At 34.1% G+C, this 13,593-nt stretch overlaps 1 protein-coding gene across 11 annotated transcripts; it reads left to right on the forward strand.

Moving 5' to 3' along the window:
• The first annotated feature begins 6,246 nt into the window (after positions 1-6,246).
• On the forward strand, positions 6,247-12,922 carry LOC107954909 (phosphatidylinositol/phosphatidylcholine transfer protein SFH9). Of its 11 annotated transcripts, none has more exons than XM_041096514.1 (16): positions 6,247-6,785; positions 7,120-7,162; positions 7,272-7,572; positions 8,620-8,719; positions 8,915-9,181; positions 9,256-9,333; positions 9,433-9,534; positions 9,650-9,699; positions 9,780-9,879; positions 10,032-10,121; positions 10,225-10,308; positions 10,478-10,559; positions 11,105-11,502; positions 11,593-11,667; positions 12,344-12,555; positions 12,655-12,922. In XM_041096514.1, exons 2-15 carry the CDS (start codon positions 7,144-7,146, stop codon positions 12,446-12,448), a joined length of 1,851 nt encoding a protein of 616 aa, XP_040952448.1. In that variant the 5' UTR covers positions 6,247-6,785; positions 7,120-7,143; the 3' UTR covers positions 12,449-12,555; positions 12,655-12,922. The 11 variants fall into 11 exon arrangements, with proteins under 11 accessions (XP_040952448.1, XP_040952446.1, XP_040952447.1 ...); XM_041096512.1 differs by having other exon boundaries at positions 6,248-6,785; positions 7,015-7,162; positions 7,260-7,572; positions 10,484-10,559; XM_041096513.1 differs by having other exon boundaries at positions 6,248-6,785; positions 7,015-7,162.
• Positions 12,923-13,593: the final 671 nt, after the last annotated feature.

A 13,593-nucleotide genomic window follows, 5' to 3' on the forward strand; every position in this document is an offset into this window, starting at 1 on the left:
ATGTTAGATTTGGAAAAATGTTTTGATTGGTACTAACAATTAATAATTTTATATAATTTGATAATTTTACTATCCATTAATACAATTTTTTGACTTAATACAATTTATCAATTAATAATTTCACAAACTTAATTTTTTTACAATTACATTCACCTATTGCGATTAGGACATGATCGACTTGTATGGCCTGGATTCCTACACCATCCACATAACTTCGTTTGACTAGCTGTTTTTCGGATATCCATATTGTTACGTATTCTAGTCGAGCAAGGTCGACCCTTTGGTTTGCGATGTAATTCTCTATCCGGTAACAGCTTAAAAGGAGCAAGAGATACGGGTGGCCACTTACGTTCATCTGGGACCGGTGGGAAAACGTGTCTCCATACGTTGTACATGTTTTCTAATTTGTACACTTCGTCCACATAACTCATCGGATCCAGACAGAGTTTCTGACAAGCTGCAATAACATGAGCGCATGGATAACGAAGTGCATCAAACATCCCACAGTCACAAGTCCTATTTCGCAAGTGTACACGATATTGCCAGCCAACAACACCTTGGTGCGGTCTGTCAAACTCTGTCATACGAAACCATAAATTGTCTCGATCGTGACACATTGTGTGCATGGTGTTTGCACTCACCTTGGCCTTGTTAATTTCTTAAACTACCTTACTGCACCATACATGGCCTCCCTGCATCTGGCCTGCATAACTTGCTACTCGCTTTGGAAATAGCGCCGCCAAACGAAAATATGTCTCTTGCACAACTGGTGTTATCAGTAGATGGCGCGTTCCTTTAAGAACAGAATTTATGCATTCTGTCAGGTTCGACGTCATATGGCCATATCGTAGGCCGTCGTCGTATGCTTGTGGCCACTGTTCGAAACGTATGTTACAAAGGTAGTTCGCCCCTTCTCCATTTTGGAATCGTAAAATTGCCAACATCTCGTGAAAACGATCTTTATTTATTTCATACCCTGACAATATAATATCATAGCGAATAATTTATACCACTTCTACCAATAAAACTAATTCAAATTGACAAACGAAATAACACAGATATAGACTAAATACCCATGTTCGTCACTTATCGTCGTTCGCTCTTAGATGGATATTGCCTGTAGTAGTTCGAAGCAATGTGTCTTAGGTAATATCTATGGTGTGTGCACTGCCATAAGCTTCCCTCTCGATCAAATGCAGCTAGTATACCGGCCCCCCGATCTGAAATAACACAGATATCAGGTTGGGGGCACACATGCCTCCTTAACCTAGAGAGAAAGAAATCTCAGTCATCAGACGACTCCCCCGGTGTTATTACAAATGCAATTGGAAGAATTCTCCCACCGCCATCTTGTGCCACTACAAGCAATAGCCGATGAGTATACCTACCGAACATAAAGGTACCGTCAATTTGTACCAACGGCTTGCAGTATGGAAATGGGTCTCGGTATTACTTAAAGATCCAAAACAGGCATTTGAACAATTGGCATCCACGTAGCAATCGGCCGTTGTAGTACGCATGTTTTGTTTCAAGGTCTGTGATGGCACCGGGAACGTATCTCTCTAGCACCTAACACCACTGCCATATTTCATTATATGAGGCGTCCAACCCACTATGCATCTTCTCCAACGACTTTTGCTTAGCTATCTAAGCCTTGCGGTAAGAGGGCGTGTACCCCATTTGGCTACGGATATTGGCAATTAACACCGGCACTGAAGCCCTAGGATCTACTTTTATCGTGGGCAGTATCAAGCTAGCTAACATAGCTGAATCCATTTTGAGATGATCTTGTGAAACACCTACAAAGGGAGTACAATAAATAATGCAACATTGCATAATAAAAGTATTATTCAGATGCAGTCAATACTCTACCTGCAGCACATGTATGTGGACCTTTGTACTTTTTTATCTCCCACAACTCTGTCCTTTTCCTTAACGAGGCGTATATTTTCCATGAACATGTGCTGTCTTGCACCGCACACTTCACCTCAAACTTATCATATTTTGATTTAACGATGTGGTAGTTAACGCCGTTTTTGATGCTATGTTGTTTCAAAGCACCAATAAAACTATCATTATTGGTAAACTGATTACCAACTTCAAGTTCACCGAAATCTACCCCCCGAACTTGTACGATCACGCAACCGGTGTGGTAGATCTGGAAACTCTAACGCATCATCTGTAGACAGATCGACATTATGCATGTAGGCTGAAGGTGAGTATGCTCTGAATCGTGGATTTTCTTCCTCATCTGAACTCCTGTCAGCATCTTCAGCTTCTGTTGGAATAGGCTCCGGTTCATAAAATAAGCCAACTTCTACACCATCTAGCCCGGGCTCTCGAGGTGGATCCACGTCGGAGTCATCTTCTAACCCACAATCATTTGCAGTGTACGAGGTCCCCTCACCGATTGACGTTGTTGGGAGTACATCATCCCTTCTTCTGGGCATTTGATAACGTCCCTAATTGGATGTAGATTGCCACCCACTAGAACTTGATGTCGCTCCCCAGTACGTATTTCCATCATCAAACATTGAGCCACCGACGTACATGTCTCATCCACCGACAGAGTGTCTTGTAGGGGATGTGCATTCGACACCGCTACCGAACATGGGCTGTTCCGTATTTTGTAATCCGCTGATCGAGTGTCGGCCAGGGGTGGTGTATACATCTCGAACACCGGTCGCTGGTACATCAGTTGGCGATGTAAATTGTACATATAACTCAATATAAGGTGCTCCACTAGCAAGATGAGTCTGCACCATTACCTACAAGCTACGAGCACATTTTATTTCGAACGAGTCATATGTCACCGGATCAACAGAAGAACAAAATCGATACGTGATAGACAGAACTTTCATTGGCGTCGTTCCAAAAATTTTACGCCTAATCCTTTTACGAAGTTTTGTCAAATCTATATTCTGGTTAAAAACCAGTCGCGCCGTATTCTCCGACAAAAAAAAACATCATTCTCGGTGTGGCAAACCTCACCATCGTAGTAAATAATAGCACTAATACGTTCACTCATATTTGAAACTCTAACCTTCTTAGCCTCTTTAAATTGTTTCTGCTGTGACTTATGCATTCTGAGAACATTTTCTGCCTAATTTATAGCCTCAGCCCAAACATGCTACTGTAGTAAAAATGTATCCACGAGGGCGCGATTTCACAAATTCTTCTCAAATAGCATCCTGCTAGAAGCGATTTTATACTATTTTATCAGAAACGTCAACTTGAAATTATTTCTTCCAGGACCTAAAAACCCTTAAAAGCCTGAACCCTAAACCTTAAAAGCCAAAAAAACCTAACGTGGGAAAATCGCGAAATCGCGTCCATGTCACGTGGACGCTATTTCCTGGTGCGTACCCTGACATCGCGCTGACGTGGACGCGATTTCACGGAAAAATGACCATTCCAGTAAATAATTAAATAATAGGCCGATTTCGATAATTTTTTTTAAAAAAAAAGAGCTTTTATTGGTAAATTGCCCTATTCATTTGAAGAAATTTATTGATAATAGCTTACGTTTAAATTCAAAGTTATTTATATAATAAAATATATTATATGAAGGAGAGAAATAATAATATTTTTAAAAAAGAGATATTGATTAGAAATTGTTCAAAACTTTGGTGTTGATTCTAATACAGGCGTTAGCCTCTTGGCCATAGCAACCATAACTAAAAGTTTATTTGTTTGTTTCAAAATCGCAAGTTTTTAAGGGTTTGTTTTTCTAGTATAATACTAAGACACCATAATTCAAAGGGATAATAATTTATTTGGTCTTTTCATTTTATAAAAAATATTTTTTTAATTTTTCATTTATTTTTTAATTTTTTTAACTCTTAAATTTGTGTTTTTTTTTGTCAAATCACTCAAAAATGGATGAAAATTAACTTTGTTGACATGGCATACATGTGGATTGCCACATGGATGATATACCATCACTTAATTAATTTTTAAAATTTTTAAAAATTCAATGAAAATTATATAAAATATTTTTAAAAATTATTAAAATTATTTAAAATGTATAAAAAATATATTTTTAATATTTTTAAACATTTTAAAAAATAAGTAAATATTAATATGTCATCTAGGTAGCACTCCACGTGTATGCGTCAGTAAAGTTAACAAACGTTAACTTTTTCCCTCATTTTGGAGAGATTTGACAAAAAAAAAGAACAAATTCAAAAATTAAAAGAGACGAAAAATTAAATCGACGGTTAAAATAACTTTTTATAAAGTTGAAGGGCTAAAAAAATTTGTTTGAAATGAAACGAGATAATGCAATGCACTAAAATTTGTTAATACAATGTACTAAAATATTTTGTCTATAAATATTTTATATATGCATTAAATTATATTATGTAAATATTTTATATATAAAAATATGAATTAATTAAATATATCTTTTAATTTAAATACAATAAACTTGTACATCTATGAGTATTACTTTATATCATTGTAATTAAAGATACATTGATTGTTTTATTATTAGATTCAAATTTTGACATATTTTTATCAAAACCAATTAATTTATTATTAGATTCAAAATTTGAAAGACTTTTATCATTATTAGGGTTATAAATAATTTATAATTTAAATACGTCTGTCCATTGCACGAATAAAAAAACAAGTTTTAGGTAGTATTTAAAAGTCACTTAGTAATTGAATTTGTGTGTAATTTCACAAGAGCGACATGTTTAGATAACCATGGTAATTGATGTGTCACACTGAATTTGGTGTAATTGGAGCACCCAAATTGCACTTATCAATTTTTAGGGATGGGTGAGAATTGGAGTAATTATGCATGTAGTTATACTTAAATCCCATTTTAAAAAATTATTTTTATACAAGTTAAAAAAGTTGTATTATAAGCATGAACATGTAAAAGTGTTTGGGATGATTATGGCCAAAAAATATTTATATAATAGATCCTAAAAAATTATATTATAAAAATAATTTGTGTATTTTATAAAGTTATAACAAAAAAATTATTTAAATTCTAAAAAATATAAAAGTATGGCAAAAAAGTTTATTATAAAAAATAGTTTTCATATTATAAAAATATTATAATTTATCTATTTATAAAAAAAATATGGATATAACTTATTTATGTATCCATACTATATATTATAAAAATAATATGCTTATTCATAAAAAAAATATTATAGTTTTTTTTATCATAATTTATTTATAAAAATAAATTTATGACAAAAATTTATCTTATTTATAAGAAGTGTTATGAAAGTTATTGAATAATTTAAAATTTTTTGTAAAGGTTATTTATTATAAAATTTATATTATTTTTATTTAATTTACATATAATAATGGATATAACTTGACATAAGTTTTTCTCTAAATTAATTTTATATAAGTTTTTATAATTAAAACTATATAATATTTTGATTGTGAATCCAAATATTATAAGGTCGATGTCAAATATGTAAATAGAAAATGTTTTTTTGCACCATATTATGTGGTACGATATCATTTGAAAAAATGGTACGAGACACAAGCGCAATAGACAGCTTGCGAACTCTTTAATTTGAGGCATTAAGGTTTCGAAATGTATTTGATCATAACTTGAATCATAGGTAGAATTGAGATGATTCATACTTCAAATAGTACATGAAAGAAGGAGAACTTGATAATTTTAATGATGCATGTTCAAAATTAGATGATAATAAACTTAATCAATGACCAAGAGATGACGATAAAAAGCATGTGTTAAATATTAAAAAGAGAATAATTTAACAAATATGCACTAGAACAATTAGATAAAATAGCATATGATATTTATTTTTCTTTTAATTATTTATTAATAATCATATTATCAACTGTTTTTTTAGATTAACACAATACATATGATTAGTTGATTGTTATTTTTTTAGAAATTATTTTTTATCATATTAATAATTTTTATAATTATTAATATTTTTAAAAATATAATTTATGTAATTATATTTTTATTGTAATTGAAGAATTTTTGGGATTTCAAATCTTAACTTTGTGGTACTCTTATTGTAAACGCACGAGGTTGGCCTTTCCACTTTGTGTCGCTTCTTTAGTCCCGCTTGCCAACCACTCTCCATGTGGCCGAACCTTAATGGTATCTGACGTGGTACATTACCAAACATTTCTTCTACTAAAAAGTAAATAAACAAAATAAAAAGCCAATTTGTGATTGGCTTGTAGCTTTATAGGTACCCTACACTCCACCGTACCTAATAGTCTCCGATACTGCCATTTTTATATATTACGGCGGTAAACGTCGAAACCCACGCTCCCGCCCCGGCCTTAGAAAGCAAAAAATAAAACAAAAACAAATCGTTAACCGTTGGTGGGAAACACCGTCACTTGAAGTAGCAGAAGCGGCGGTTTCACGCTACGTTTTTCTGATTTCGATCTCCGAAAGCGAATTTTTCTTTTTTGTAAATAAATAAAATAAAAACGCTTTTTGATAACGACACGCTTCAGCTAACAAAAGATTAAAACAATATTAGTCACTTTTATTAATTTTTAAATTTTTATTCTAGAAACAATAGTGTGAGAATTTTTTTTCCTTTTCCGTTTGGAGAGAGAGAGAGAGAAAAGCCCGCCTCGCAACCTAAAGTGATAGCTTTTTTCTCATTTCTTAGCTCTGGCTTTGATTATTTTATTTATTCATTTATTTATATATAAAGAAATAAGGAGAGAAATCGAAAATTCAACCATTCGTTTTCATGTGAATTTCAATCTGCTTCTATTCTGTGTGGAATGAATGCGTTTTTTTTATTCTTTTCAAGGTATATCTGGATACGTTTCCTATGTATTGATGCATTAATAATGTCATTGAAGGTTTTTAATTTTTTTATCTTTTAATTGTGTTTGGTTGATCTTCATTTTGGATCTAACGCGATTTTCATTTCGTTTTTTGTAAAACCTTCTGTTGACTGATGCTATATTTTTTGTGCTTATTCCGATCCAATCTTTTCTTTTGTCCATTTGTGATAAATTCGTATTTGTTTTCTACAGCAACGAGCTGTAATAGAGAATCGCACAGATCTGGAAGACTTGGTAATATATAAAAGTGACAGCATCTCATTATTTCTGAGATTTTCTGTGTCCGTTTGGTTGCAGAGTGAAGTCTGATCAGGATTTCGGATGCAAAGTACAATGCCTGGTAAATTTTGCCTACTTTTACTGAATTTTGATCGAAGTCGAGATTAAAATTGTGTTTCGCAGTTTTTTCTTTTTGGATCTGATTTTCAAAATATCAGGGGAGTTAATAGCATTTCAAGAAAACGAGAGGTTTAGAAAGGAAGGGAATTTGGATTTTGAGACGTCTGAGGACGAGAAAAGAAGACCGACGCGAGGGAGATCTCTGAAGAAGAAAGCGATGACTGCTTCAACAAAGCTGACACATGGCATAAGGAAGCGTGGCAAACGCGTGGCTGATTGCAAATTTGCGGCAATTTCTATCGAGGATGTAAGGGATGCGGAGGAGGAAAAGGCAGTCCAAGCTTTTCGCGAGGCATTACTTGCAAAAGATCAGCTTCCCTCACGTCATGATGATTACCACACTTTGTTAAGGTAATTTAGCCGACCGGTTGACTTATATTGCATGTTTTTGGACAAAGTTATGCTATTTATTTGCGTGGTGGCTAGCTAATATTAAACTATAAGACAATGAGACCATTCCATGGGCACAAATCTGTTCTGTTTTAGCTTTCCACAAATCTCAAGCTTTGAATTGTTTACAGTTGAGTATTTGACTTAGGAAGAATTACCTCATGCTTGTTACTGAAATGAAGATCTCCTATTTGTTTTTATAATTTTCAAAATTTGCTAGTCTTTTCTTAGAAATGTGTAAATAATTTCTAATCTAGAGGATAATTTTTGGATTCTTTATTTTAGAGTGACAGGTGTAGGATGTGTAGGTTTCCAGAAAATAAATTCATTGGAATCTTAGAAGAGTAATATAAGAAATGTTTCTTGATTCTTAAGACAAGTCTATCTCTAAAGTGAACTATTTAAAAAAGTTCTACCGTCTAACTCAAATGTTTGCATTGTGTATTAGATCCAATCATCTATGGTTTAGTTATTTCATGAACTCTAACTGCCTCCTTAATTGAGTTTCGGGCATTATACTAGCTTTCGCTTTTCATCATCGTATCTTTAGCCTCAAGAATTTGACAAGTATATCTCTAGGGTGAAATATTTAAAAAATTCTAATGCGTAACTCAAATGTTTGAATTGTAGCCTCTTATTCTAACAAAACAAGATTTTGACTTGAAATTTTGTGCATCTCGAAAAACATAATGCAAATGCCTCTGCTGGAACTGTACTGAGGCACGAGATACAGAGTTTGCTTTTGCCTAGAAGTGATTGAGCAGTGGACATCCCTACTTAATCTTTGATTTTACTCTGGGTTACACTTTCAGAACAATTAGACATGCAAGTAGAAGCTGAGCTTCATATTAAGTTTTTGAAAAACTTATGCCACCTTATCCAAAAAAAAATAATATTCCCCCCCCCCCTCCCGCGCGGTTCTTTTCCCTTACCTCCGGCAAAAGAAAAATGAATCCTTCCATTCAATTATATTCTTTCATTTTAAAGGAAGCTGCAATGTCATTGCAGATTTCTGAAAGCAAGGAAATTTGACCTCGATAAAACTGTCCAGATGTGGGAAGATATGCTGAACTGGAGGAAAGAGAATGGAGTAGATACTATTTTACAGGTAAAATGTGCTCCTCTTACTATCTATAAGCTTAGCTTAGTCAGATATCTGCCATACTACTCATGATAAGACGGTGTAGATAAGCAGCTGTGTTTCTATGGTTGTTTAATGGAAGATGCGTATTGCTGTCATTCTTTTCCTTTTGGAATGGTTTTAGTTTTCATAGTTTTAACAGATGCTTTGATGCATACACAGGATTTTGTGTATGATGAATATGAAGAAGTTCAGCGCTGTTACCCTCATGGTTACCATGGTGTAGACAAACAGGGTCGCCCAGTTTATATTGAAAGACTTGGTAAAATTGACCCTACCAAGCTGATGAAGGTTACTACAGTGGACAGATTTTTGAAATATCATGTGCAGGGCTTTGAGAAGGCTTTTGTGGAGAAGTTTCCTGCTTGTTCTATTGCTGCCAAGAGGCATATAGATTCTACAACCACAATATTAGATGTGCAGGGGTTGGTCAGTGTTCATATATTACAGAATATATGCAATTCATGCAATATAATTTTCTCAGTATTATCTTCTTTATGCAGAACTGGATGAGCTTTGGCAAGGTTGCACATGATCTTGTAATGCGAATGCAGAAAATTGATGGAGACAACTATCCCGAGGTGGCTTCATTGTTTCATTAAGCTGAGTGAATATATATTATCTGAATTATTCATGCATAATGTCCTTAACTGTTGCTAATATTGGCATTCACTCTACAGACTTTACATCAAATGTACATAGTTAATGCTGGAAATGGATTCAAACTACTATGGAACACAGCAAAAAGCTTTCTTGATCCAAGGACTACAGCAAAGATTCATGTACAAGAATTTTGGAACATGTGATCATGAAGAATATTATATATATACATATATGCTTTCTTTGACTTTTGAGGGTTGGTTTCAACTAATCAACAAGTATTCTTTAATCATACAGGTTCTTGGGAACAAATTTCATAATAAATTATTGGAGAGTATTTATCCAAGGTTGTGATTGCTTCTGTCTTAGTATCTGTTTGTTTTTGAGCTTTTTTACTAAACTTGTTTGTGGAAAATCTCCCAAGCAGCCAATTGCCGGAGTTTCTTGGTGGAACATGCTCATGCCTTAATGATGGCGGGTGTCTTAGATCTGACAAAGGACCCTGGAATAACTCAGAAATAATGAAGGTGGGATCCTTGTCTGTTTGCAAAAGAAAAAAGAATTTATAATTTTAGCCTTTAACAGCACTCCTCTCTGTTCACACATTGATGTCTGACAAAAGCCCTAATTATTATTTTATGCCCAGAGCTAAAAGTCATCGCATGTATTTTATTTGCAGTTGGTGCACTCAGGAGATGCCTTGTACTTGAGGAAAACAGAAAGTTCTTCTGATAATGACAATTTGGAGGCCAAACTTTTATCTACTAAGGTTTCTCCAACTTCCGTTTTCGTTGGTCGAGCTCCCTTGTCTACTGGCAATTTATTGTTATTTAGCTGTGCATCTAGTTCCATTTTAATTGGTTCTTTGACAGGTTGCAAGTAGTGAAATATCTTATGCTTCCGATGTGAGACCACATACATCAGATTTAATGCAGTTAGTGTCACTTTCTGACAAAGTAAGTTTTTAAATGTAATTGGCTCTGCTTCACCACCATTCCGGCTTCTTTTTTAACTTGGGTTATGAATTTATTCCTCCTACGATTTTAGTCATTACACTTTGTAATTGTTTCTCTTGTGGTACGATGAAAAATAACATTATTTAATCAATATTAATCCTTGTGTTAGGGACAGATGAGTGCTCTTAAATCAATGCATGACATTATTGAACCAGAAAGTGCTGCAATAACTGAAGAAGCTAATTCAACAAGTGAGTGATCACTCAGTGATACTTAATGAACATCATATTTGTGTTTATACTCACTTTAAATCAGATCAGTCTATTCATTATTAGTGCATGTTGTGGTAGTTGGTAGTTCTGTGTTGTTCTCTGGCCATGCTAGGATTGAACTTATATGCCCAATCAAATTTTGAATTGGGATTCTTACTCTTCTAGCAGATGTAGTTGGTCCTACATCATAGTAAACTATCCTATAGTCCAATAAGGGCAGCATTAAAGCAAAACTAGTAGCCCTTGTGTTTACTGCCATCTCTAGGACAGACTATGCTCAATCAGCCATGCTTGATTAAGATATGGAAGCCTGTTGTTATCTATCTGATTTTATTGCCATTCTGGGTTTGAACCATTCACAATCAAAACTTCAAGTTTTGACTCTTAGACTCTTTTAAGAAGCTGACTAGTCATTAACTCATTGCAAATGAATATCTTCTTTTTCTTAGCACTAGAACTTCCTATTGGCTACGCTAATTTTTCTCTCATAATAAAGCTTTTACATTATTTGGTGCTGTTGGCAGATGATGTAATTAGCATTGTTACTCCAAGAAATCCAAGAAAGAAGTTCGTTAACCAAGTAATAGATTTTGTGGTTTACTTCTTACTCAAATTGTTGGCATGTATATTTTTCTTTGCCCCTGGACTGGGAAGATTTTCTGAAGCACAAGATTCAAATCCACAAGTAGGAAACCTGTCTAATCACGAGATGGCAGGTTCAGGGTCTCTAGAAAATGGTACCTTGACAGAAGCAAAAGAGGAGTCACTCCATCCATGTTGGCAGAGGCTACAAAATTTAGAAGGCTTGGTAACTGACCTTTGTAACAAACCCATAAACATTCCTCCTGAAAAAGAAGACATGCTTCTTGAATCATTAAGTCGTATTAAATCTATTGAACAGGATTTACAGAGAACAAAGAAAGTAAGACTTCTTTCTATAATTAGTGTTTATTGCAACCAGTTTTTATATCGTTGTATGGTCTGGTCAGTAAACTGGATTTAATTTTTGCAGGCATTGCTTGCAACTGCATCAAAGCAAGTGGAACTCGCTGAGTCATTGGAACATTTAAAAGAGACCAGCTTAGCTGTAAGTTCCTATCTTTTCAGAGAAGAGAATACAAAACTGGCATTGTTGCATTAGGGAGATAAGAATGGATTTGAACTGTTAATTGCAGGAAACTAAATTGGTGACACTAGTCTGTTTTGGTTGCTTGCGTAAGTGCTGCCAGTCCATTATGGCAAGGTGTAAAACCTACCTGATGGACCTATGGACCCACATATAATAATAAATTGGTTGGGAAATAAAGTTTCACCAAACTATCTCAGATTATGATCAATCGATGTGATATTAATAGGTTTGGCATATGCCTTAACAATTGAACTTCTTGATTTATCCATTTGTTATATCTGAAAGAATGTGGGATATAAGCATAGGTGCTTCACAACAAAAAGGCTGTAATAAATTATAACCTAGTCATAAAGCTGGTGAGTTTGAAGGTATGGTTTGGAATCAATATATCCTTGTGCTTTGGTATAGAAAAACTAAGCCTGCTTATTGAACTCACCTAACAAAACTCTTCTAGGTTCATGATTTTTTATTCAGAGTTTCCAGGAATTTAAAGTGCATTTCTGGTTGTATAACCATTATGTCTAGAATATGTATTCGCATTCATGGTTAATAGGGTGGTTCAAATGCTTTGTATATTACTGAAAAATGTGGAATTTATCCTGAAATTTAGTGCTTTTGGATATGTTCGAATAAGGTGCATTTGCTGATGGTATCGGGTATGGCATTAGCAGGGGACATACTCGTGCTGGCGGAGAAACTACAAACCTTTGAACCCGGGAAGATGAATTCGGTTGTTTGATGGATTGTGGTGAGGTGTCGAATTATTCAATTTCAGTTGTCACATCAACAATATGCTATAATGGCAAGATAGGCAAATGTCTGGCGTGATTTGAGGAGCGGCAGCAGGTTGTCACACTCTTTTACATTACTAGTCTCAGGTCAATTTGAATCTGAATAATTATATCTCATTCATGTATGTTTTTGTTTTTCTTATGGGATTGGCAGTCAAGGTGAGGTGACGGAGTTTTCTGGTGAATATGAAAATAAATTCTTTCTGACAGCCACACAGTAGCAGCTGTGGCCAGTTGTGCATATGGATTTGAAGTTTCTGTACATAGTATGATTTTCCCCCACAATTCTTTTTCCCTTTGTTTTCTCAGGCTGTTATAAAAGAACAACAATGTTTGAGCTCACATACATTCATAACAGAAAAGATGTATACAGAGAGGAGGTTATCATAATTGAAGAACTTCACATGCTAATGTTGATTTAACCCTTTTTTTTCTTGGATTTGGATAAGAAAAGAGATTATTATTATTATTTTGGCACAAAGATAAAAATAACAGCCGATCAATAGGTATTTAGGGTTGAATAAGAAAAGAGATCATGGCATTAGTTTTAAAATTATCTTCAAAAATATTTGTATAAATGAATCATTACTTTTTATTAAGCAAAATGAAAAAGAAAATAGAAGCTAAGCTCTTAAAATGTTAGAAAGGATTGAGTCAATGAATAGAGACATGTATTTGGGCGTGCAAATTGGGTCTCCCACTGTTATCGAAACAAGCTCTCTAATCTAAAGGCTCATTTTAATTAGGTTGGCCTAGGACCAGATTTGCTGTTCCAAATCCATAAAATAAAAAAATAATAATAATAATAATTGAAAACGCACACAAAAAGTCACCCACAGCACACCCCTTAAACCCATACCACAATCGAAATTGGGAGACCCTATCACAGTAAATGTCATATACACGTTCAGCGGCCAAAAAAACCCTGCTTAAAGCGCACACAGCCATTTTAAAAAAATTCAATTAATTAAATCGGGCTTATTTAACTTATTTGGATTAGTTTGATCCGTAAAATATAAAGGGAAATTTATCTACTTAAAATCTGATAGCTCAATAAAATACTCTAGTAATTTAAATTTATTAGGGTAAATAT

This window comes from Gossypium hirsutum, chromosome D07 (genome assembly GCF_007990345.1).
Source record: "Gossypium hirsutum isolate 1008001.06 chromosome D07, Gossypium_hirsutum_v2.1, whole genome shotgun sequence".
Taxonomy (NCBI): domain Eukaryota; kingdom Viridiplantae; phylum Streptophyta; class Magnoliopsida; order Malvales; family Malvaceae; genus Gossypium; species Gossypium hirsutum.